This window comes from Candoia aspera, chromosome 3 (assembly GCF_035149785.1).
Source record: "Candoia aspera isolate rCanAsp1 chromosome 3, rCanAsp1.hap2, whole genome shotgun sequence".
NCBI classification, from domain to species: Eukaryota; Metazoa; Chordata; class Lepidosauria; order Squamata; family Boidae; genus Candoia; species Candoia aspera.
In genome coordinates, this window is record NC_086155.1 from 166,236,058 (window position 1) to 166,259,563 (window position 23,506).

Genomic DNA, 23,506 nt, shown 5'->3' on the forward strand with positions numbered 1-23,506 from the left:
TTTTTAATCTCTCTCATCTTCCACTTATACCTTCTCCATTCCCCCTTTTCAGCTCTTCATTGTCTGTCTTCTGCTATACAGAAGTTGATGAATATGAAATTTGTTTAGACAAAACAAAGTATGAGCTAAAGAAGAATTCTGTTCTTTGATAAATGGCAAGCAAAGCTAGGTAGCATGTACTGTATATTTATTGTACCCAATATATTCCTACTAAAATGCATCTCTGTCAGGAAGATGACTCCTTGTTTTCATTTGTTGAAGGAAAGGTACTTAGATTTGTTTACAAATTATAAAAATAATCTGGCCTTATGTTCTGGCTAATCTGGCTTTAAAAATGGAAGCAAAGAAGAAAGGGAAAACTACTTGGCTCTAGGTTTTTCAGCATTATAATATCATGTCTTTCCTGTTGGTCAACAGAATATTCTGTATAACTTTCCTAAAGCTTTCATCAGGAAACATGAACATCAGGGTTAAGGACTGGCAGAAACAGTATTTTGATCTTCCAAATCATGACATTAGCTCTGGAGTTTGAGAAGAAAGGTTCATGAAAAATACTCTACATGAACTTACTTCTCAAATCATTCTATTGCTTAAAGGTATTGTACAAGTTATACTTCAGGGCTGTGTGAGTCTCTCAGACTTGCTACTAAATTGTTATTTTTAATTTGACAGAGGAAAACTGTTATATATACAGGCAGTCCTTGTTTAGCAACCACAAGAGGGACTGGCAACTCAGCCATTAAGCGAAATAGTCGCCAAGTGAAACCCCAACTGTGCTTATGATCTTACTTCAGCTTTCCTTTGCTTTACAGACCTGCAAAGGCCATAAATGTGAAGATTAGTCGTCAAATTACTTTTTCATCACTGTCATAACTGCGAATGGTCACTAAACAAGGACTACCTGTACAGGCAGAATAATAAAATTAGCTGTATTATTTTAATTTAAACTTAATTTAAAATGAAATCAAATTTAGTTCCTATCCTGGCTCTCCTCACAATTCCTGGCATGCCGCTCAAAGGCCAAGAACGGCTGTTGACCAAAACTAACAGCTTTCTTTTAGCCTTTAGGTCTTTTAACAAATAAAGTAACTTTAATATAGCATTAGGGAGGAGGAGTATCCCTTTCCTAAAAATAGCACAATGTTATTTTTTTAACAAGCTGTTTTTACTCAAGAGTATTTACTACAAAACTCTTCAAATTAAATGAGTTACTGGAGGTATGTTCTGCCAATACTGTAAAAATGTGAGTCAATATTTAAATGTTGACACTATAATATCAGCCATTTGTGAGTGAAAAAAGAGACAATTTTTAATGGAGGCAGTAGTTACTTTGAATTTCTCAGTTTTCTAAAAGTAATCAAAATGGGCCTCTGTCGAAAAACAAAACTGTAGCCTGATTTTCCATTTCATCTCACTCATTTCTGAATTACCCTCTGGTTTGCTGGTTTTTGGATGTGTGGGTGCCATGCCAGTCTAGTGAGAGAGGGCTGGTGGGGGTATTGAGAATGTATGGTGGGGGGAGTTCTGTTTGTCTAGGGATGCTGAGTGCTCTGCAAAAGGGCCTCTGGATTTAGTGGGCCCTGGAGGAGGTTGTAGATGCAGATGTATGGTTGGGGAGAAGACGGGTAAGGGAAGATAAGATAAGATGGAAGATGCAGGGGCGGGGGCAGGCTGCTCTCGGGAACTGTGCCACAGTATGTTGTTCCAGTGCTGCATTCCAGCCCACCGGCCTCATTCCTGGGTCTCAGTAAGCAGACCTCCAAGGCCCTGGGCTTTTGGATGTTGCTACTGAATGCCAGGTTAGTCTGTAATACGGCTCTCCTCATCTGTGATTTGATCATGGATAAGAGGACTGACCTGGCATGTATTACTGAAACCTGGCTGGGACTAGTGGGTTCCCCTCTCAGAAATGTGTCCAGATGGGTTTTGAGTGTGGCAACAACCTAGACCCCAGGATAGGATGGCAATTGTCATCCAAGATACGTGGGAGGTTTCCAGAGGCACTGACCCACAGATTACTGGCTGCAAGACCCTCTTTGTTAAATTGGGTTCTAGGATTTGGTTGGAATTGTTGGTATTGTACTAGCCCCCCTACTGTATAGCAACTTCCCTGCCTGAGCTCCTTGACTCTGTGGCCAGGCTGGCAGTGGAGTTCCCCAGGCTTATGGTCTTGTGGGATTTTAACCTGCCTTCTCTGGGTGCAGGGTTGGAGGTAGTTCAGGAGTTCATGGCCACCATGAAGCCATGGGCTTTTCCCAAGTCATCTGGGATCTGACCCGTAACAGTGACCTGGTTTTTCTGTCAGAGCAGTGGCAAGGTGGTCTGGATTTGGGGAGTTAGTGGTTTCTCCCCTGCCATAGTCAGACCACTCCCTGGTAACCCTGAAGTTCTCTGGTATCACACCCTACTGCAGAGAGGCTGGATCTATTAGACTGGTCCACCCAGGCAACTGATGGAACCCATTTGGGTTTCAGAGGGAACTTGGGGTTGTTCCAGAAGATCTGCTGCATGGTCCAACCAAAGCCCTTGTAGTCACCAGGAATAAGCCTGTAGCGGCCTGGAATAAGAGGGTGGCTGGGGCTCTTGATTGATTGCACCTGAGTGGCTTCTTCTCTCCCAAGGATCCCAGAACTCCCTCTGATTTATGGAGCAGCTAAGGGAGATGATGTGGGAGAAGAGATGTCTAGAGTGCCACAGGCGGATGACAAGGCGTGAACCTGATTGAACATCAGCTAGAGGCGCTATTAGGACATACCTTGTGGAGGTTAAGGGCCGTGAAACATCAGTATTTCCCCACCCTTATTGCATCCTCTGCTACGGGGGATGCCACAGGGTCCAGTACATTTTCCCCTCCTGTTTAACATCTACATGAAGCTGCCAGGAAGGTGATTCAATGGTTTGGGGTGAGGTACTATCAATATACTTCTGATACTCAGCTTTTTATCTCCATCCCAAGCCATCTGAGTGATGCCATGGAAGTCTTATCTTAGTGCCTGGAGGCTATGGGGGCCTAGATGGGGCACAACAGGCTTCAGCTCAACCCAAGCAAGTTGGGCTTTTGGACCTCCTGGTTCTGGGAACCTTCTATCTTTGGTTCTGGATGTGGTGGCACTATCTCAGACAGAACCAGTGTGCAATCTGGGGGTCCTCCCAGACTTATGGCTCCTGCTCAAAGAACAGGTGGCAGCCGTGGATAGGAGGGCCTTTGCACAGCTTTGTGTTGTGCATCAGTTATGCCAATTCCTAGACCAGGAGGCCCTGCTCACAGTCATTGTCCTCGTAACCTTCCGTCTGGACTACTGTAATGCGCTCTACATGGGGCTGCCCTTGAAGAGCATTTGGAAGCTTTAGCTGGTGTAAAATGCAGCAGCCCAGGCAGTTAATGGCATCAGCTATTTAGCAGATGTAACACCACTGCTTTGTCAACTGCACTGGTTACCTGTTTGTTTCCAGGTGCAATTCAAGGTGCTGGTAGTTACCTTTAAAGCCCTACATGGCCTGGGGCCAGGTTACTTATGGGACTATTTCATCTTGGTTGTTTCTACCCGTCCTATCCAATCTGGCAGAAGAGGCATGTTACAGGTTCTGCCAGCCAAGGAGTGTTGGTTGAGCCCGCTGAAGAAGGGCCTTTTCTGCTGTGGTGCCTGCCCTCTGGAACATCATCCCTCCTGAAATTAGGTTGGCCCTCACCCTGCTGGCCTTTTAGAAGGCTTTGGTGATCTGGTTCTGTGCCTGAGCTGGGTGTGGGATGGAGCCCATTTCTTGACTATGATTCTATGATTCTTTTACTGTTGTGTATTTTATTTGTTTGATTTTAATATATTTTATATATTTGTATACATTTTGGTTTTAATGTTGTGGGCCACCCAGAGTCATGTACTTGAGATGGGTGGCTATATAAATTAAATAAATAAATAAATAAATAAACTAGCCAAAACAAAACCAACAATTTGAATGTGGGCTCAGAATAGCTCAGAAATCATCCTTCTACATTTAGTGTAGCAGTTGGGGAGACCTACCATCCAACTGGTCTAATGGAGGGGTTTACCCACTTTTTTGGTCGAAGATATATTTGTATTGAGAAAGGCATGAGGGTTGCAATATCAACCTTCAGATCAGTTCTATAGCGTATACCTCTATAAATAAATTATCTGTAACCTTTTTATGGAATAGCTTTTTAGGAATAGGCTGCAAAAGTTATTCTTCCACAACACTGACTTAAATAAATAATTTTTAAAGCTCTATTGAAAGAATGCTATTATAGAGGATTGCTTAGTTTAGTTTGTAAAGAAATGAACAGATGTATTGCTTTGATATAGCTTGGTTTAGCACAGATGCTGCAATGGGCCTTTCAAATAAAATATATGCAGTATGCGTAATTTCAGCTGGATCTTCTGGCATTCTGAATTGAAAATGTGTACCTGCAAGCTGTTTTATACTTTCTAAGTCATAATTATCTATGTTACACAGACTGCTACAGCTGCAACTCTGCCTTCATGTGCGAGCTTTTCAATGATGCCTTGACAATGTTCTAAATTTTGCAAGTCATATTGTTCTTTTGCTTTGTTCAGAAGTCTGGTAATGATTTCATTTCTCTCAACAGAAAATTTATAAATTAATCTCATTAAAAAGCCCTTACTACAATCATTATGTAAATCGCTGATAAGACTAAAGATTCAGGAGTACCAGAAAAATCTGAAGACCTTTTGAGAATGTGAATACATAGCCATTTTACATGGGTGGTATTAGATTGGCACTAGAAAAAAAAGTGAATACTAGAAACACAAGAAACATAGAGGTATATGAAAAGGTTATTACAACTTTAAACAGTTCTCACCAAATATCTTAATTAAGAAACAACTACTCAAGCATTTTAGAGATTATGAGTGAATTGCAGAAATACTGAAATCCCAAATCAGAAACATAACTATAATTGGAGGGATGCTCATGAAGTTAATTTCCACCTTCTATTCTCCCATCATAATGTAGATTGTTCTGCTAAAGAGGAAGGGATTGATACCTGAATTACAAAGTATTTGGAGAAAGAAATTTTTTGATACAGAAGGTTATTGCTTAAATCTCTTTTGTTAGATGTATACAGTATGTGTATGTTGTGGTTTACATAGCTGTCCTAAGAAATTATACTTCTAATGCATCACTTTTCAGCTTAATATTAGCATGTATAATCAGTTTTAAATGTGCAGAATTCATGCATATGTTTCTGCAAGTAGCTGCAACTGGATCTATAAAAATACATTTGTGTTGTGGTTCCTCACTTTATGCATGCATAGATTTTGAAAAATACACCTTAAATGTTTTAACAGACCTCAAAAGGTTAGCTAAATTCTGTGTTCTAATTTGTTCTTACCAAACTTACTGTGAGATGTTGGACAATTTACTTAATGATTCAAAGTTGAGATTATTGCCGTAAGTGATTTTCAGATCACAGCCTAAATCATCGTTGTGTAATCTGAAGCCCAAGAGAGCTGCTCAAGGCTACTTGTAGATTTCCAATCTTTCCTTCAGTTTCTTCTGATTTTTAGCAAGCAGGCTAACATTAAACAATACATTCCTGAGATCAGATTAGATGTAATTAAAGTGTGGGATGGGAGAAATCAACTTATGAAAAAGAAGGAAAATTGCCATACTGCTTTTTTATGTTTAAGTAGCAGTTCATGGATTTCCTACACATTAGGTACCTGTGTGGTTTTTGTTTTTAATTTTTTGTGTATTTTTTTCTCCACAGTTCAATTAATTATTGCATACATACCATTAGGATTCCACTGGTCTTCTCCTCCCAGAACGAACAAGAAATTTTCTACTTCCACAACACAGTGATGGGCGCTATTATATGGCATAACTGTGAATAAAGCAGATATCCCTTATTAAGGTGCATTTCAATAGAATGGTTACTCTGAGAATTTCAGGGAATTTGCAAATTTGGACTGTAATGCTTAGTTCCAGTAAATGGGCTCAGTGATCTAAAGCCTGCTGTGAACCAATCGGTATATCCTATTTAGGGGAAAACAACCAGATTAGGTTGTCAGTTTCACTTTCATATCCATTTGCTGTTTTGAGAAGAACCATATTTTGCTCCACGTCTGGGCTGTCCTGACAGAAACCTCTTTAGTGGTACCAGTTGCAACAGAGCCTTGGGAAACTCCAGGCATAATTGATATCTCAAAACCGAAGAGCTCAGTTTGTAGCAATTTCTGGCACTCTGTGACCTGAATGGCTGTCATAGTAGCTTCCCAAAGCATGCAGAGGCCGGCTGTGATGCTACAGCCAGCCTCAGTAGCATCATCAGCTATTACATAGATTTTGGACTGAGGCAGTCTTAGCGCCCACTTTGGCTGAAGCTTAGTCTACTAGTAACTATTTATTTATCCATCCATCCATCCAATTTGTCCCCGCCCATCTCCTTCCATCAGGGGACTCTGGGTGGTTTACAATAATCAATTAAAACAATAATAATACAATGAATAAAATATACAATATAAAATTACAGCAATAAATAATATAAAAAATAAAAAGTAAAAAATGTACAGTGAATATATATACTGTGCCCTACCAAATAGAAATACTGCATAAAATGCAATGGTAAAACAGTGCCCTGTAAACATATCATAAATACCATCTTTTTTTTTTTAAGTAAAATTACAGAATGTTAAAAAAAAGCAAACCGTCAGCCAAGATTCATTCTGTAGGGCAACATTTCCACAACAAAACTTCAAAATGTTCAGTAGCTTTCTCTCACACAGCAATGAGCAAGCTGCATTTCCATATAGTTTTAAGTTTTTAAATTAAAGTCCTGCTGATTTAATGCCTTCTCCAAATGTATATGCTTAATTTCCTGTACAATGTCATTAGCAGCACAATCAAACATTTTCCATCCACTGAATTAGGAATCCCTTTGTTGAAAGAGCAACATTCTTTTACTTGAGTTGCAAAATTCATTTAAAAATTGTTGTGGGGAAGTTATCACTTTGGATGGGAGAAAAATGGGAGGGTTGTTTTTCTAATATATTTTCCCAAGGTTACAGCGGTACTAGGAAAAACAATGCAGGATTAATGCCATAAAATGGATTGCTTTGTTGTATGTGACACTATCAAAAATCCTATGTTGAAATGCATACACAGCTATAGTTATTGTACCACATGCGGCAGTTCTGGCTGGGTGTCACCAGTAGGAAAAATAATGTCCTTGTACTGCTCATCATATGGGCACCTTAAATCTAGGTGAGGACAAATGGGGAGGTGATGCGCATGTGTAGGCAGGGAACTTATTGCTTGACACGGATCAACAGAGCACTTAGGAAACCAGTGCAGTGGGAAATCAATATGACTCAGGGCCAGCTCTTACTTTGTGCTGTTTTGCCAGTGCCAAAAAAAGAGGCAGCCTATCTCACACTTGGATTATTTTGGGTGATATATCTCTCATTTCATTTGTTTTATTATCTTTTATTTTTCTCAATGCACTTGAGCCATATAGCATATGCAAATAACAATAAGAAATATGTGCAGCTTCCTTATGTAGGACACATTTTCTTAAAGATCAAGTAGTCTCATTTAAGCTTCTGTTTTGTTTTGTTTTTTGCTAAAGCAATGATGAATAAGCAAGGTGCATATTTAGTTTCTAGTAAAGGTCAAATATCATTTTCATACTCTGTGCTCATACAGCTGTCTAAGCAAAAGCAATTGTTAGGCAGATAAGTTTAGTGAAAATGCATTAATTAGCATTATATATTGCTGGTAGATCTTACAAGCAACAAAGACTAGATATTGTTAATATACTATTTTATTTTAATTTGTGACAAACAGCAAGCCAATTGTATCTTCATAGGAATTGATTTTACAAATATTTATTCAGATGAAACTCACTGAACTCCAGTCCTTTTTTTGGTTGATGTTATTATACTGCAGTGCCCTTCAACAGCTTATCCATGAGCCTTATCAGAATGATATGATGCTAGACTGAAAAACCATGCATCTGAAATGGTTAGCCATGTGAGTGATCTTTAAATTTCAAATAATGCCAATTAACTGTAAATGCAATCATCTATACATAATTTTATACAAATAAATCATTTTAATACTACCCTTAAATTCAATGTTCTTAGGTAGGTGATAAACTACATGTGCATCCATTTATAGTACTTCACACTGTGCTATATTTTAGTAGTTAAAGTATTTTCATGCTGTTGAGCATGTTTATTGATATGCAATGAAATGCAAACATAAGACAAACAACTTATCAGAACACAGACTGAAAAGTCTGCAAGATTTTCAGTAGTATGATTTTATAACTCTGTTCCATACATACAATGAAAATTCCAAAGTAATAAGCACAGAAAGGAAAGTCCAAAAGCATCAACTAAGAAAAAGAAGTTTAAAAATGTAATTTATGAACATCATGGGTACAACTCTTTATACTTCTTCAGCTCAAATACAGCTTAGCACATTGACTAGAATAGCAATATTTAAGCAAAACAATGGAAAACAGGCTAAAAGTCTGTCTTACTAGGTGTAGATAAGCCAATGTGCATGCCTAAAATAACCATTTGAACTATGCAACACATGTGGCTGAATTTTGGAGGAAGTAACTTAAATTTTTTGCACTGCTGAGACATTTCTTGTGCCCCACAATACCTTTCAAGTAATCTTACACAATTCACTAAGAATTCATGGGTGTAAATAATGCAATGTACAGGCCAGTCTGCAGTCTAGTGATCCAAACCATCTCTTTCATTAATTGTATACTGTCTTCTGCTTTGCTGATTTATTTTAATATGAGTCTCAGGCTCACTCATCTTTGCATTTCATTTCAGCTCAGGTGAGTACCTATTTTCCCCTCCAAAAAAGGATTTGAAAAGAAGTTTGTATGCCACGCTCAAACACAGCCCAGTGTGAGTTTTTAGCGTGTCAGTCAGTGAGTTAGAGGGAAAGGGTAAAGAGAAGCTAATCAGGATGAAATGAGATTAAAGGCTGTCTAATTTTACAGCAACTGTGATCCATCAGCCACTGTGAAAGTGACAGTGGAAATGAATGATGGAGACAGACAGGTGGGGCTGTACATTTCACTGATTTATCCTCAAATGCACTGGGCCTTATTTTATTGAGTGAACATGACCGCATTTATCATGACTGTCATCTAAACCCACTTCTCTCCATTTAAAAAGGTCACTTTACTAGAAGGAAGTTGGATAAAGCCACTTTCAAAAGTGATTCAAAAATCTAAGAACACGAATTTATAAAGCTCTGCAAAGGAGCTCTCAGCTTTATTAAACAAACAAGTGAAGTGAAAGAATGAAGATCAATAAATAAAGGAAAAACATGGTTTTTTTAACCGACTTTGTTTCTTCATCCCAAGGATACAGGTGTAGCATTGGACTAGATACCACACATCTAGAATTATATAAAGTACCTTTGTTCCTTAATGTGTCGGATGAGGAACTTCTTCCAAGTGAAGACAGACTTGATTTCTTCCAGTAATTGTTTGAGAGGAGATACTATTCCTTCCACTATGAATACTGACTGGACTGTAGGAGTGTGTTTCTGTCTATCAGCTTTAACCAATTGTGAAAAAATAGGGAAAAATATCCAGCCAAAATCAGGAAAAAAACAAAAGGGAAAAGTATTTGCCTACTTCCTTACTGAGGAGTAGAATATGCTCTTTAACTTCCCATGCCTATATGACTCACCATTCTTTACTTTTACACAGCATCACATTTGTTGAACATACTGCTGCTTCCCCTTCAGCAAAGGATCGTTACCTTGTCGTGGTGCTGGAGCTTGAGCACCTCAATGATGCCATGAGCTAAACCGTGAAGGGCCACCCAAGACGGGAAGGTCATGACAGAGAGGTCAGACTAAATGCGATCCCTGGGGAAGGTAATGGCAACCCACCCCAGTATTCTTGCCGTGAAAACTAAATGGATCAGTACAGTCAGAGATATGTTGGTATACCATTGGAAGATGAGACCCCCAGGTCGGAAGATGGTCAAAATGCTACTGGGGAGGAACAGAGGATGAGCTCAACTAGCCCCAGACGTGATGACGCAGCTAGCTCAAAGCCGAAAGGATGGCTAGCGGCCGACGGTGCTGGTGGTGAACGGTGAATCCGATGTTCTAAGGATCAACATACCATTGGAACCTGGAATGTAAGATCTATGAGCCAGGGCAAATTGGATGTGGTTATTGGTGAGATGTCAAGATTAAAGATAGACATTCTGGGCGTCAGTGAACTGAAATGGACTGGAATGGGCCACTTCACATCAAATGACCACCAGATCTACTACTGTGGACAAGAGGACCACAGAAGAAATGGAGTAGCCTTCATAATTAATAGTAAAGTGGCTAAAGCAGTGCTTGGATACAACACAAAAAACGACAGAATGATCTCAATTCGAATTCAGGGCAAGCCATCTAACATCACAGTGATCCAAATATACGCCCCAACCACAAATGCTGAAGAAGCTGAAGTAGAGCAGTTCTATGAGGATCTGCAGCACCTACTGGACAACACGCCTAAAAGAGATGTTATTTTCATCACAGGAGACTGGAATGCTAAGGTGGGCAGTCAGATGACACCTCGAATTACAGGTAAGTATGGCCTGGAAGAACAAAATGAAGCAGGACACAGGCTGATAGAATTTTGCCAAGACAATTCACTCTGCATAACAAACACTCTCTTCCAACAACCTAAGAGACGGCTTTATACATGGATTTCCCCAGATGGACAACACCGAAATCAGATTGATTACATCCTTTGCAGCCAAAGGTGGCGGACATCTGTACAGTCGGTAAAAACAAGGCCTGGAGCTGACTGTAGTTCAGATCACAAACTTCTTCTTTCACAATTTAGGATCAGACTAAAGAGATTAGGGAAGACCCACAGATCAGCTAGATATGAGCTCACTAATATTCCTAAGGAATATGCAGTGGAGGTGAAGAACAGATTTAAGGGACTGGACTTAGTAGATAGGGTCCCGGAAGAACTCTGGACAGAAGTTGGCAGCATTGTTCAGGAGGCGGCAACAAAATACATCCCAAAGAAAGAGAAAACCAAGAAGGCAAAATGGCTGTCTGCTGAGACACTAGAAGTAGCCCAAGAAAGAAGGAAAGCAAAAGGCAACAGTGATAGGGGGAGATATGCCCAATTAAATGCAAAATTCCAGAGGTTAGCCAGAAGAGATAAGGAATTATTTTTAAACAAGCAATGCGCGGAAGTGGAAGAAGACAATAGAATAGGAAGGACAAGAGACCTCTTCCAGAAAATTAGAAACATTGGAGGTAAATTCCAGGCCAAAATGGGTATGATCAAAAACAAAGATGGCAAGGACCTAACAGAAGAAGAAGAGATCAAGAAAAGGTGGCAAGAATATACAGAAGACCTGTATAGGAAGGATAACAATATCGGGGATAGCTTTGACGGTGTGGTCAGTGAGCTAGAGCCAGACATCCTGAAGAGTGAGGTTGAGTGGGCCTTAAGAAGCATTGCTAATAACAAGGCAGCAGGAGACGACGGCATCCCAGCTGAACTGTTCAAAATCTTGCAAGATGATGCTGTCAAGGTAAGGCATGCTATATGCCAGCAAATTTGGAAAACACAAGAATGGCCATCAGATTGGAAAAAATCAACTTATATCCCCATACCAAAAAAGGGGAACACTAAAGAATGTTCAAACTATTGAACAGTGGCACTCATTTCACATGCCAGTAAGGTAATGCTCAAGATCCTGCAAGGTAGACTTCAGCAGTTCATGGAGCGAGAATTGCCAGATGTACAAGCTGGGTTTAGAAAAGGCAGAGGAACTAGAGACCAAATTGCCAATATCTGCTGGATAATGGAAAAAGCCAGGGAGTTTCAGAAAAACACCTATTTCTGTTTTATTGACTATTCTAAAGCCTTTGACTGTGTGGACCATAACAAATTGTGGCAAGTTCTTAGTGGTATGGGGATACCAAGTCATCTTGTCTGCCTCCTGAAGAATCTGTATAACGATCAAGTAGCAACAGTAAGAACAGACCACGGAACAACGGACTGGTTTAAGATTGGGAAAGGAGTATGGCAGGGCTGTATACTCTCACCCTACCTATTCAACTTGTATGCAGAACACATCATGCGACAAGCTGGCCTTGAGGAATCCAAGGCTGGAGTTAAAATCTCTGGAAGAAACATTAACAATCTCAGATATGCAGATGATACCACTTTGATGGCTGAAAGTGAAGAGGAACTGAGGAGCCTTATGATGAAGGTGAAAGAAGAAAGTGCAAAAGCTGGTTTGCAGCTAAACCTCAAAAAAACCAAGATTATGGCAACCAGCTTGATCGATAACTGGCAAATAGAGGGAGAAAATGTAGAAGCAGTGAAAGACTTTGTATTTCTAGGTGCGAAGATTACTGCAGATGCTGACTGCAGGCAGGAAATCAGAAGACGCTTAATCCTTGGGAGAAGAGCAATGACAAATCTTGATAAAATAGTTAAGAGCAGAGACATCACACTGACAACAAAGGCCCGCATAGTTAAAGCAATGGTGTTCCCTGTAGTAACATATGGCTGCGAGAGCTGGACCATAAAGAAGGCTGAGAGAAGGAAGATCGATGCTTTTGAACTGAGGTGTTGGAGGAAAGTTCTGAGAGTGCCTTGGACTGCAAGAAGATCAAACCAGTCCATCCTCCAGGAAATAAAGCCAGACTGCTCACTTGAGGGAATGATATTAAAGGCAACACTGAAATACTTTGGCCACATAATGAGAAGACAGGACACCCTGGAGAAGATGCTGATGCTAGGGAGAGTGGAGGGCAAAAGGAAGAGGGGCCGACCAAGGGCAAGGTGGATGGATGATATTCTAGAGGTGACGGACTCATCCCTAGGGGAGCTGGGGATGTTGACGACCGACAGGAAGCTCTGGCGTGGGCTGGTCCATGAAGTCACGAAGAGTCGGAAGCGACTGAACGAATAAACAACAACTGCTGCTTCCCACCTTATATTCACTGTTGGTGCCTTCTCACCAATAAAAAAGGCAATACAGCTTGAAATCATATGTGAAATATGAAGTACAGATCTAAATCCTAAATATACAAAAGAACTGGGGGAAAATCAGGATAAATGTAATTGCTCAATTGTTTAGGGATACACATCTCTTTAAATATGTGAGATTTTTGCATGAAAGTGGGAAATATGTAACTTGGGAAAGGCTAAAGACATAACTTTTTTTTTACTTTTGGAAGACGTGGGGTGGACACTTAAGGGGCAAAATAGGTATATACTGGCTTTATCACCAAGCCATAGCTTGTTTTTGCAAAGTTTAACATGACACAGTACTGTACTTTTATCTACCCTGAAGAAAACCAAAGTCGGGTTTTTTTTAAATTATATTAATGGCTAGGTTCTCTGGCTTTTCACAGATGGACAAAGGTAAAGTCCCATGTTCATATCTTTTGACAGGTTTGACTAACCACATCACGAAAACTCATTGGCCATTCCAGCGTTACAGCTTACTGTGTCATATGAACTGGATGTATAGATGAATGAGAAAAAAATAATTGTTTTAAGTCTTCTAAAACAAAGACAAAACTCTGTAACAATTTCAGTGGCAGCCATTCTCTACTCAGTGGAAGAGCATTGCTTCTACAAAGAGTCACTTTCCTTACCAGCCTCCTTGGTAAGATCTCCCTGTTTACCTGCTCTTGAAACAGGGAATTTTTTAAAAAATGGGAGGAGGAGGAAAAATTGGGTTTACTCACCAAAATGTGGAGAGATGATTGTTGAGTGAAAAGGGATACTATCAATTTCCTCAAAACTGAAGCATGTCTTATGCTAAAAAGTTTGCTAAGATTTGAATTGTTACTGCGTAGTTTGTGGTTTGGTAGACTCTTAAGAATACAGATCTCAGTATTTCAAGGTTCTGTAGGCAAAACTGAGTGCAAAACCAATGTGTTTGCAATACAGATATACAGGTAGTCCTTGACTTACAACCATTTGCTTACCGACCATTTGAAGTTATGATTGTCGCATTGTTCCCGTGGTCATGTGATCACGATTCCGGCGCTTGGCAACTAGCATGTATTTATAATGGTTGCAGCATCCCAGGGTCACGTGATCACCATTTGCAATCTTCCCAGCTGGCTCTGTCAAGCAAATTCAATGGGGAAGCTGGATTCACTTAACAACCTCAGCAATTCACTTAATAACCATGGTGATTCACTTAACGACCATGGCAAAAAAGATTGTAAAATTGGGTTCAGTCACATGATGCCTCACTTAATGACCACACCACTTAATTATGAGTTTTCCGGTCCCAATTGTGGTCGTAAGTTGAGGACTACCTGTATCCTAAGACAGGCAAGAGAAAGGGAGAGGGGAAAATAGAAGCAGCAAGATAGAAAGGTTTAAAAAATTAAATTTGCTCCTAGGTTGGGTTATATTGTTATTTAGACTGCAAATGTGCAGAACTATTTATCAGAGTAGCTTTGATAAATTATATTTTAATAAACTTAAAATGTATCAAAAACTTTGATAAAATTAAGTATCACATTTGATAATTTTATTTGGGAAAGACAGACTCAAGCATTACAGAAGAAATAGTAAACAGTTTTTGAAAAAATTTAAAAATGCAAGTATTCAACATTCATTCTTCTAATGTTCAATTCTGTCCCCCCCCCCCAAATATTAATGCCAATAATGTTTGTGCTGGCTAAATCACCAGTGACATATTTTTGTCATAGCCTTATGCTTCTGCTCTCTTACTGTTTTAAAATAATATTATATCCCCTTCCTCAAATTTGTTCTTAGTAATTATTCATAAAGTAGCCCTTGCCAATAAGTTTCATACCAGCTGTTTGACAGATGTTCACTTTGAATGCAAAGTATTATTTGGAATGAATTACTAACTACGCAAAACACAATTGGTGTTGGTCACAAATTTATAAATTACTGGGTTGGAAGAGGATACTTCAGATGGGAGAGCACTAAGTGAAGATCAGTGGCAGAATATCTTTGTGTTCCTGAAAAGTTAAAAATCAACTGTGAATTTTAAAATATTGACTAATAATTTGAGATAATCTAAGTGTAACATTGCCTGTGTTTGTGCAGTTGTTTCTATTTTGTCTCTACAAGTCTCCTTAAACAAGTTATGTGCAAATATATTACAAAATATTCCAAGCTCAGAATGGGTATTTTAAGTATTCAGAGTCTGGAACAGAATATACTGTGTTCTGAAATTTTATCCTAAAATTAAAAACAAAATGAAGCAGCTTGTCCCACACTGCACTTGGGTGTTTCAACATCCCACAACTGACTTGTTTTTAAAAATCCCTCAACCTTGAGAAAAAGAAGTAATGTTGTACCTGTGTATACTGTGCTTTCATATTCAGGCAGATCTCCAGATGCAAAAACATACATGGTGAGTTTCATTTGGGAAAAATCAAACCAAATGCATTTTTTGTTTTTGTGATGTTGTTTATGGGCTGTAATTGAGTTCACTGCTGTTGACTATTACTCAGCAGGACTGAAGTCTGTGACTGTTCAGGTAATCCAGGCTACAGATAGTGTGCTATAGCTGTTGCTTCAAATGGTTATGACCAACTTTTCCACCAGGAGGAACTGTCACTGTATCTACTTTAGTAAAGTAATGGTAGCATCCTGGTTTACATGAACATGAAACCTCCCTTCATAGAAAATCTCCTGGTTTATTTTCCTAGTTCAAACAAAGGGAGAAATGCAGTAACTATGTGTCCATTAAAATTATACAGTTTTGGGGGGGGGGAATCATCCCTTTTTGGACTTTCTGAATTTTTACATATCTTTGCTTCCAAATATTACTAAAATTTCATGAGGATCCTACAAGTTGCGTGCTTGTTTCATTTATTTCATTAAAAAGTCATCCTACATGCAGCGTGCCAGTATGAAACAGTAATCATCCCCTTAGATTCGGTCACCAGTTCCATGTCTTTAGCTGCAACCAAACACTTCCTCTAACTGGTATCACTCTCTCACATTGCTCTGTAGGAAATCTGGCCCATTTGTTTATAATGGACCGCTTTAGCTCAGTAGCAGCTGAAGGTTTTCTAGCATGAAATGCTTGTTTCAGGTCCTCCCACAACACTTCTGTGGGGCTTAGATTTGGTCATTCTATTCTCTTGTTGTCTTGCCTATATGTTGGGATCATGGTCCTGCTACATGGCACCAGTGCATTTCAGCTAATGAACAACTGGCCTGGTATTCTACCTAATACAAAGCAGAATTCATGCTTTCTTCAATGATGACAACTTGACCAGGTCCTGAGGCAACAAAACATCCTCAAACAGTAATACTACCATCTCCGTGCATGAAAGTTGGGGTCAGGTTCTTATTGTGGAGTACAGTCTTTTCATACCTGCAGACATAATAGCACCTACATAGCCACTTTTGACTCATCTATCCATATAACATTCCTCCAGGAAGTCTAGCAGGTAGTTTTTGTTTTTCTTCTCTTTTTTTGGTAAACTTGATACTGGCACCAATGGCTTCTGCTTTGATACTCTCCCATTACTCAGTACTTTTCTGATGGTAAAATAATGAACACTGACTTTACCAAGGGGAGAGGCCTACAGATCTTTGGATGTTGTTCTGGAGTTTGTGACTTGTGAATTATTTTATGCTGCTTTTTTGGAATGATTTTGACAGAACAGTGACTCTTAGGAAGATTCAATGTTCTCAAAACTTCTCCTTTTCAAGACTGTTTCTCTAACCGTGGATTAGTGGTGCTCCATGGTTAAAAAAATGAGTTTGTAGTTTTTCCAGATTGGTAAGTTTCAATGACTTTTTAATGGCTGGACATAAATGAGTCTGAGTGGTGAGAACTTCAAGTGATGAGGAGCCAAAGTTTGTGAGATGTATATAGGGCAGGGTTGATAGTGTAATGAAGTGCTCATACAACAGCCATGAATTATCCCTTTAACTGAATTCAATGAACGTGTGTGTGTGAGTGTGAGTGTGAGAGAGAACGAGCGCAATTACTTTTTCACACTGACACATCACATGTAGGATGGCTGCATGAAACAAATGAATCAAGCACTAAACCTTGGTGTTATATGTTCACTCAGACTCCCTTAGTATAACAGAAGAATCCACATGAAGCTCAGATAATATTTAGTTGCAAAGATATGGAAAAACTGAGAAAATTCTGAAGGGGATAAAATTCTTAATTCTTCTCCATAGGACTATACATTCTTTTAAAACAAATATATACACTTGGCACTAACACTGTTTGGAAACTACAGTATTTTCTGCTAAAACACATATTATTATATCTTTAGTTCAGGAATATTATTAATGTTTATTTCAGGAATAAACATTTAAACCATTCTATAGCACACTGTATAAAGTGTGTATGATGAGGAAAGTAGCATTTTTCCCAACCAAGTAGCATCATGTGCTATTATGCAAAAAGCCTGAAAAACAGTATTTCAGATTATAAATAACTTGATACTGTCAGTTGTTACACCTAGTTGTAAAATAGCAGATCATGAGTCACTAAAGATTCAGATGATTTCCATGAAATTCTATGCTGGTGCATTTACAAGTAATCCACACAGTAGTCACTGGAACTAATTTCCAGGAAAATGGAATCTGCAGTCCTATATCTATCCAGACACACTGGATTCAGTGTTCATCAAATCCAGCAGGGCTTACTTTTGAGTAGCCATATATGGGATCACACCATCAGCCTATCAAATTAATCATGATAGCTGCAGTATCTTTGTTACCTTGTTCTGTTTTAAAACTAGTCATTCCCTCATCTATTGCAATTGTAGAATGAACTACTAGATGGTTCACAGCTGCCTTCCCGCCTGTGTCCTACCTCAAGATGATCTGAATTATTGTATTAATCAGAATTTCCAGCCAACCAAAAACAAAGAAATGAAATGCAACAAAAATGACATAGCTGGTTTCTCTCTAGCAGTTAGCTTCTTGTTTGTTTCTCTTGTTCAATTTGAAGTGAAAAAATCAAATTCACTGTACAGAAAACATATATATTTGGTGCTGATCCTGACAAATACTAACTCCTACACCTTCCATTGATTACAAGAGATTTAGCACTAAATTGTCTGCTTTTCTTGTCTCAGATCCCAAGCCAAATTGGATGTGAATCAGTTTGAGATTCCTCTGGCAGTCCAAACACATCTGGTTTCTCATTCTGCACTTCAGTGTTAGAAAAAGAATTGCTTCTGTTCGCTGCCTTATGGCTGTCTCATACATTACATCCAACAAGTTCCTGTAGCTTCTCCATCAGTTAGCTTTTTCTGTTTTCTCATGACTGAAAGCAAGCAATAAATACAGGGCTGGAATAGTAAGTCTGCAAATGTTAATGAATTAAATAAAACATTTTATTTTTTAAAAAGATTCCACTAAGTAAACATGTGAAAGCAAAACTACAGATGGAAAACAAAAGCTTAAAAAGGATACCCCTTTTCTTCAGACATGTTTCTTTTACAAAAATAACATTAAATTAAGCAAGACTTGTAGTGCTGTTAAGACTATGCAATGCTTCAGATTTGATTCAGAAGAGCTACTTTGAAATATGTAGGTGTAAATGCAGCACCTGTGTGTAACTTATTAAAACAGCTATGTCTGTTTATGGGACTGCACAGCTGCAGAAGTATCCCCACAGCAGCCATGTGATGGTAGAACATAATATGGCTCCTTTAATGAGTTATAAATAGGCACTTAGTTCATTATCCTGCACATGTTGAAGCACCTCTTCTGAATCAAAGCTAAAGTACTGCATTGCCATATTATATTGTTCTTTATTGCATAGCCAGAACCTTATGAGTATTAGCTGGAGTTCAAGACTGTTATCTATTCATTAATTACTTAATTTTGCTGTGTTGTACTAAAAACAAATTCTAAAATTTGTTCTTAATGTGTTAAACATTATGAGCTAATTTTACAGAATACTTACTGATTCAAAGTTGTGCTTTCAAAACGTTTTGTTATTTATTTCTGGGTACCCAAACCAAGATAATGACATTTTAATTAAAGGAATATTCTCTATGCTTGTATACTTCTAATCCTGCAAACTGTTGGCTGTTGAGATGCTATTCTTACTTTGCTCCTTTAACCCTGTCACTTGTTTAGTCTTCTTTAACATGGAACCACCCTAATTTGTTTATGTTGAACCTTTTTCATTCACTATACTTATTATATACTTTTTCTCAATTCTATATTTTACCTGCATTTCAATGGTGGCCTAGGCTCTAGTAGACAAGTCTTTTTTTCCATTTCATATTACCCATGTTTGTACTTCATCTTTTCACTCAATATATAAGGGGAAATCCAGATTATACCAGTTAGCCATATCTCACAACCATGTATTTGGTCACAGTAAGAATGGGTCCTATATATAATACAAATGCAAAGGACTCTTTCATGCAAAAGGATCCCAGACCAGTTAAAATTGTCCTTCGTATGGATGGGCCCCTGTATGAAGAACATATTCTTCTTGAGGATTCTGAAATGCATGACACAACTTCTGTCTTATAAAAGTGCCACTCTTCCCCATTTTTATAAAACTATCATACAAGTCCTTCTATCAAGGAATGCAAGAAGTTTTGAAAACCAAACAGAACTAAAATGAAGCTGAAGAGAGAAGGTTCAGTATGATACAGATTATACCAACAGCACATGCCACAGCTGGGTATGTAGCAAGGAAAAAAGGGAACAAAACACCAAAAACAGGTGTACTTGGAAAGTACATTTGCTAGCATTACAGGATTTTTAAAGCAGGATTTCCAGGAAACAACTACTGTAGTCTATAAATCTACAATATCTATCCACAAGTGGATCTCTTTTATTTCCTTATCATTGCCAAAATGCCATGACAAATAGCAGCAGTTCATTGTTAAGCTGTGGGTCTATACAGTAGTGAAGAGTGCTGCTTCAAAAGGCAGCACTACAGTTTTTATTGGAGAGCACAATGAAACAAGAGCATGGAATCTGAATTTGATGTCGGCATTAAAAGATGTGCAGCCCCTTTGCAGACAGCACCATGAACTGTGGAAGTGCGGAACCTGGGGATCCTTCTGGATTCACGACTCTGTCAAAGTCAAGCCTGCCTCTGATTCGGAAAGTGAAACCCCTTCTGAGTCAGGGGAGGAATTAGAAACTTACCGATCTGAAACCGGGAAAACGGAACTCCAGGATAAGTCAGCAGAGCAGGAAGAGTCCAAGGCGCTGATTGGTCAAGATTCAGGGAAGGATTCTAATCCTCCCATCAGTGCATGCCAACGACAGGCAGAAAAGCGCGTAAAGGAGAAGGCAGCCCAATTGGCTGCAGAAGGGTCCAGGTGTGTGAAGGATGGAGATAAGAGGCAGATGCGCGAGAGTGAGCTGTCAGAGACAACCGATCATCCCAGCCTCCAGCATCCACAGAAGAGTTCTTACTTGCATCGGAGATAGCGTCTGTTGCCAAAGGGGAATCAGCGCCTTCGTTCCACTCTGAAGAGGACTTGAATCCTGCTTCTGCTGCCATCGAGGATCCTTCACTCGCTGAGCCCAGCAGTCTCGGTTTCACTTCCAGTCTTGAAACTCCGCGATCTTCCAAGCAGCTTCTTCGTACCTGGAAACTCCAGCGCCACTGTGTGCCTTCGGTTTTGGCCAACCATGCTTCGTGTCCAGGCATTTCACACCGATCTTGTTCAGGATCTGATATCCAGCCCAGTCTGGGGCTTCCAGCTGAGTCCAGTCTTGTTCTAAGTTTCCAGCCTTGCTCCAAGTCTCCAGTTCAGAGGATCCAGCCTAACTCGGGGCTTCCAGCTGAATCCAGTCTTGTTCCTAGTTTCCAGTCTTGTTTCAAGTCTCCAGTCCAGAGAATCTAGCCTGGTCCAGGGCTCTCAGCTGAATCTATCCTTGCTCCGAGTTCCAGTCTTGCTTCAATTCTTCAACCCAGTCCAGAGTTTCTAATCAAGTCCAGCCTTGTTCTCAGTTCCTAGTCCTGCTTCGGGGTCCCAGTTGCTGCTTCCAGTCCAACATAAGTCTCCAGCAATCCAGTGATCCGGCGCCAGAGCAGCTCCAGTATTGTTCCAGTTCGAGACCTGTTGCCTTCAGCTTTCTTAGCACATTGTGTTCCAGTCTTATCCAGCCTACAGTTCCAGTTAGAAGTCCTGTTCCACTGCCTTGTCGTGGCCCAATTGGGCTCATTGAACCTAAGTCTTGTATATCAAGAACTTATTTATGGTAAATAGTTATTAATAAAGAATATTTTTGACATTACTCTGCCTGGTTGCATAGTCTGAACAGGACAGACTCCTGCTCAAAGAGCAGGTGGCAGCCGTGGCCAGAAGGGCCTTTGCGCAACTTCGTGTTGTGCGCCAGTTACGCCCCTTCGTGGATCGAGATGACCTCCAAACAGTCACTCATGCCCTGGTCATCTCCCGTATAGATTACTGTAATGCACTCTACACGGGGCTACCCTTGAAGAGTAACTGGAAGCTTCAGCTGGTCCAGAATGCAGCTGCACGGGCCAGTTTTGGTGCCCCTAGGTTGGCACATATAACACATCTGTTGCATGAGCTGCACTGGGTGCCAGTTTGCTTCCAGGTCCAATTCAAGGTGTTGGTTATGATGTTTAAAGCCCTACATGGCATGGGGCCAGGTTACCTGAGGGACCGTCTCATCCCCATAACATCGACCCGTCTCACCCGGTCATGCAGAGGGGTCATGCTGTGGACCCCATCAGTAAGGGAATTCCACTTGACAGAGTTCAGGAGGCAGGCCTTCTCTGCAGTGGCGCCTGCCCTCTGGAACATTCTGCCCCCGGAGGTGAGACAGGCCCCTTCACTTCCAGCCTTCTGGAAGAGTTTGAAGACCTGGTTTTGCCACCTTGCCTGGGATGGGAAGGGCAATAGTTATTCCTGGGGGTGGCTGGTCCCACAGTGCCCTCCCTCCTGAGCAAGATCTTGTCGCTGCTGGATTTCATATTCATTTACTTTCTATTTCTATTTGTATTTTATCTGTATGATATTTTTTAATTTTATTTGTATGATAATTTATGTCTTTTACAGTTTTAACTTCCAATTTTATTGTAAACTGCCCAGAGTCCCCCTTGGGTGAGATGGGCAGTGATAGAAATTTGAAAAATAAATAAACAAACAAAGTGCACTGCTAACCTTGTGCCTGACCTCTAACGAAAAAGTGTGTCTGCAGCAGTCTACTCCCAAACGTCTGCTATCATTTTCTTACGTTCTCCAACAACAATAGTTGCTTCAGTAGCAGTCAGTGGGGAAAGCTTCTAATTTGCCAGCAAATTACAGCACTCGCTAGTGCCAGTAGCAATTTGCTTGCAAGTGGTTCTGCAGGCTGGGAAATTTGGGGAGTTGAAATTCAGTGCATCTGAAGGCACCAGGCTACAAAAGGTTGCCACAGGGGTGCTACCCTTTGTAGGGGTAAACTAGGGCTGTGCAGTATTTAAAACTCAGAGAAAGGTCCATTTGTCCAAAGACCCAAGGTTCAGTTCTAGATATTCCCAAATGTGACTGAAAAAGACTGGTTTGAAAAAGATGGTTATTAACATTGCAGTTGTTAGTATGACAATGGTACATTTCATCTAGGGGAGTTACTGAAACTGGCAATATGTAGTATCAAGGATGCTCCTGTAGCAATGTGCCACTGCTTGCTCAAGCTTCTCAGTGCAAGGCTAACAGCAACTTCAACAAATCACTAAAGTAGAAGCCCTGATGCTTGCCACTGTTGACTTAAGAAGTGAGATATAGCAAATTTATCAGGGCCACTAAGAATTATTTGCTAAACTAAATTAGATGTCCAAATACAAACTGTACATGCACCCACAGCAGAAGGAAACATTAAGAAATTAAATTCAACTCTGTTTCCTGAACATCATACTTTACCTATTATTCTATTAAGGTAGCTTGGTGCTCTTCACAATAATTATTAGATTTCAGGTAATCTAAGATAGCTACGGAATATCCTTCAAGACTCCATTATAAGTGAGAACATGAGATATCACTTATTTGAAACTACATTCTATCATTTCTTCCACTTCAGAAAGCTGACACAGCTGGACTTCATTAAAATTGTGGGCAGGTGTAAAGAGGTAAGATCTAATACATTGACATCCACCATAGTTACTGAACACAAATGAATAATATTTTTTATTTATATTGTCCATAAACAATACCATTTACGTATGTTAGCAACTACAGTGCATGTGATTTATCTATGTGAATGTGAACAGTCAACACTGACTTGATGGCACATAAACAATAGTTTCTTATTCATTTATTTGCAAAATGGAAAGGAGGAATTACAGAATAAATTTTATACTTGAGGCCTAACTATGATTTTGTTCTGACAAACCCCCCCCCCCCCAATTTGTCTTCTTGGAAAAGGCACGGTTGCATCCGTTTCACAGAATTTTTCTTCTATAGTTTTGAAGTATGTCATCATCGAATAGGCCGACTGACTGTACATTCTTTTCTTGTCTGCTTTCTGCTTGCTTTCTGC

General features: G+C 39.7%; 1 protein-coding gene across 1 annotated transcript in view; it reads right to left on the reverse strand.

Moving 5' to 3' along the window:
* The window catches only part of KLHL14 (kelch like family member 14), an 84,426-nt gene that overhangs the window by 23,917 nt on the left and 37,003 nt on the right, over nucleotides 1-23,506 (reverse strand). The window contains exon 3 of the mRNA XM_063299238.1: nucleotides 5,771-5,860. Within this exon, the coding sequence (XP_063155308.1) occupies nucleotides 5,771-5,860 (90 nt within the window). The remainder of the gene's footprint in view (nucleotides 1-5,770; nucleotides 5,861-23,506) is intronic.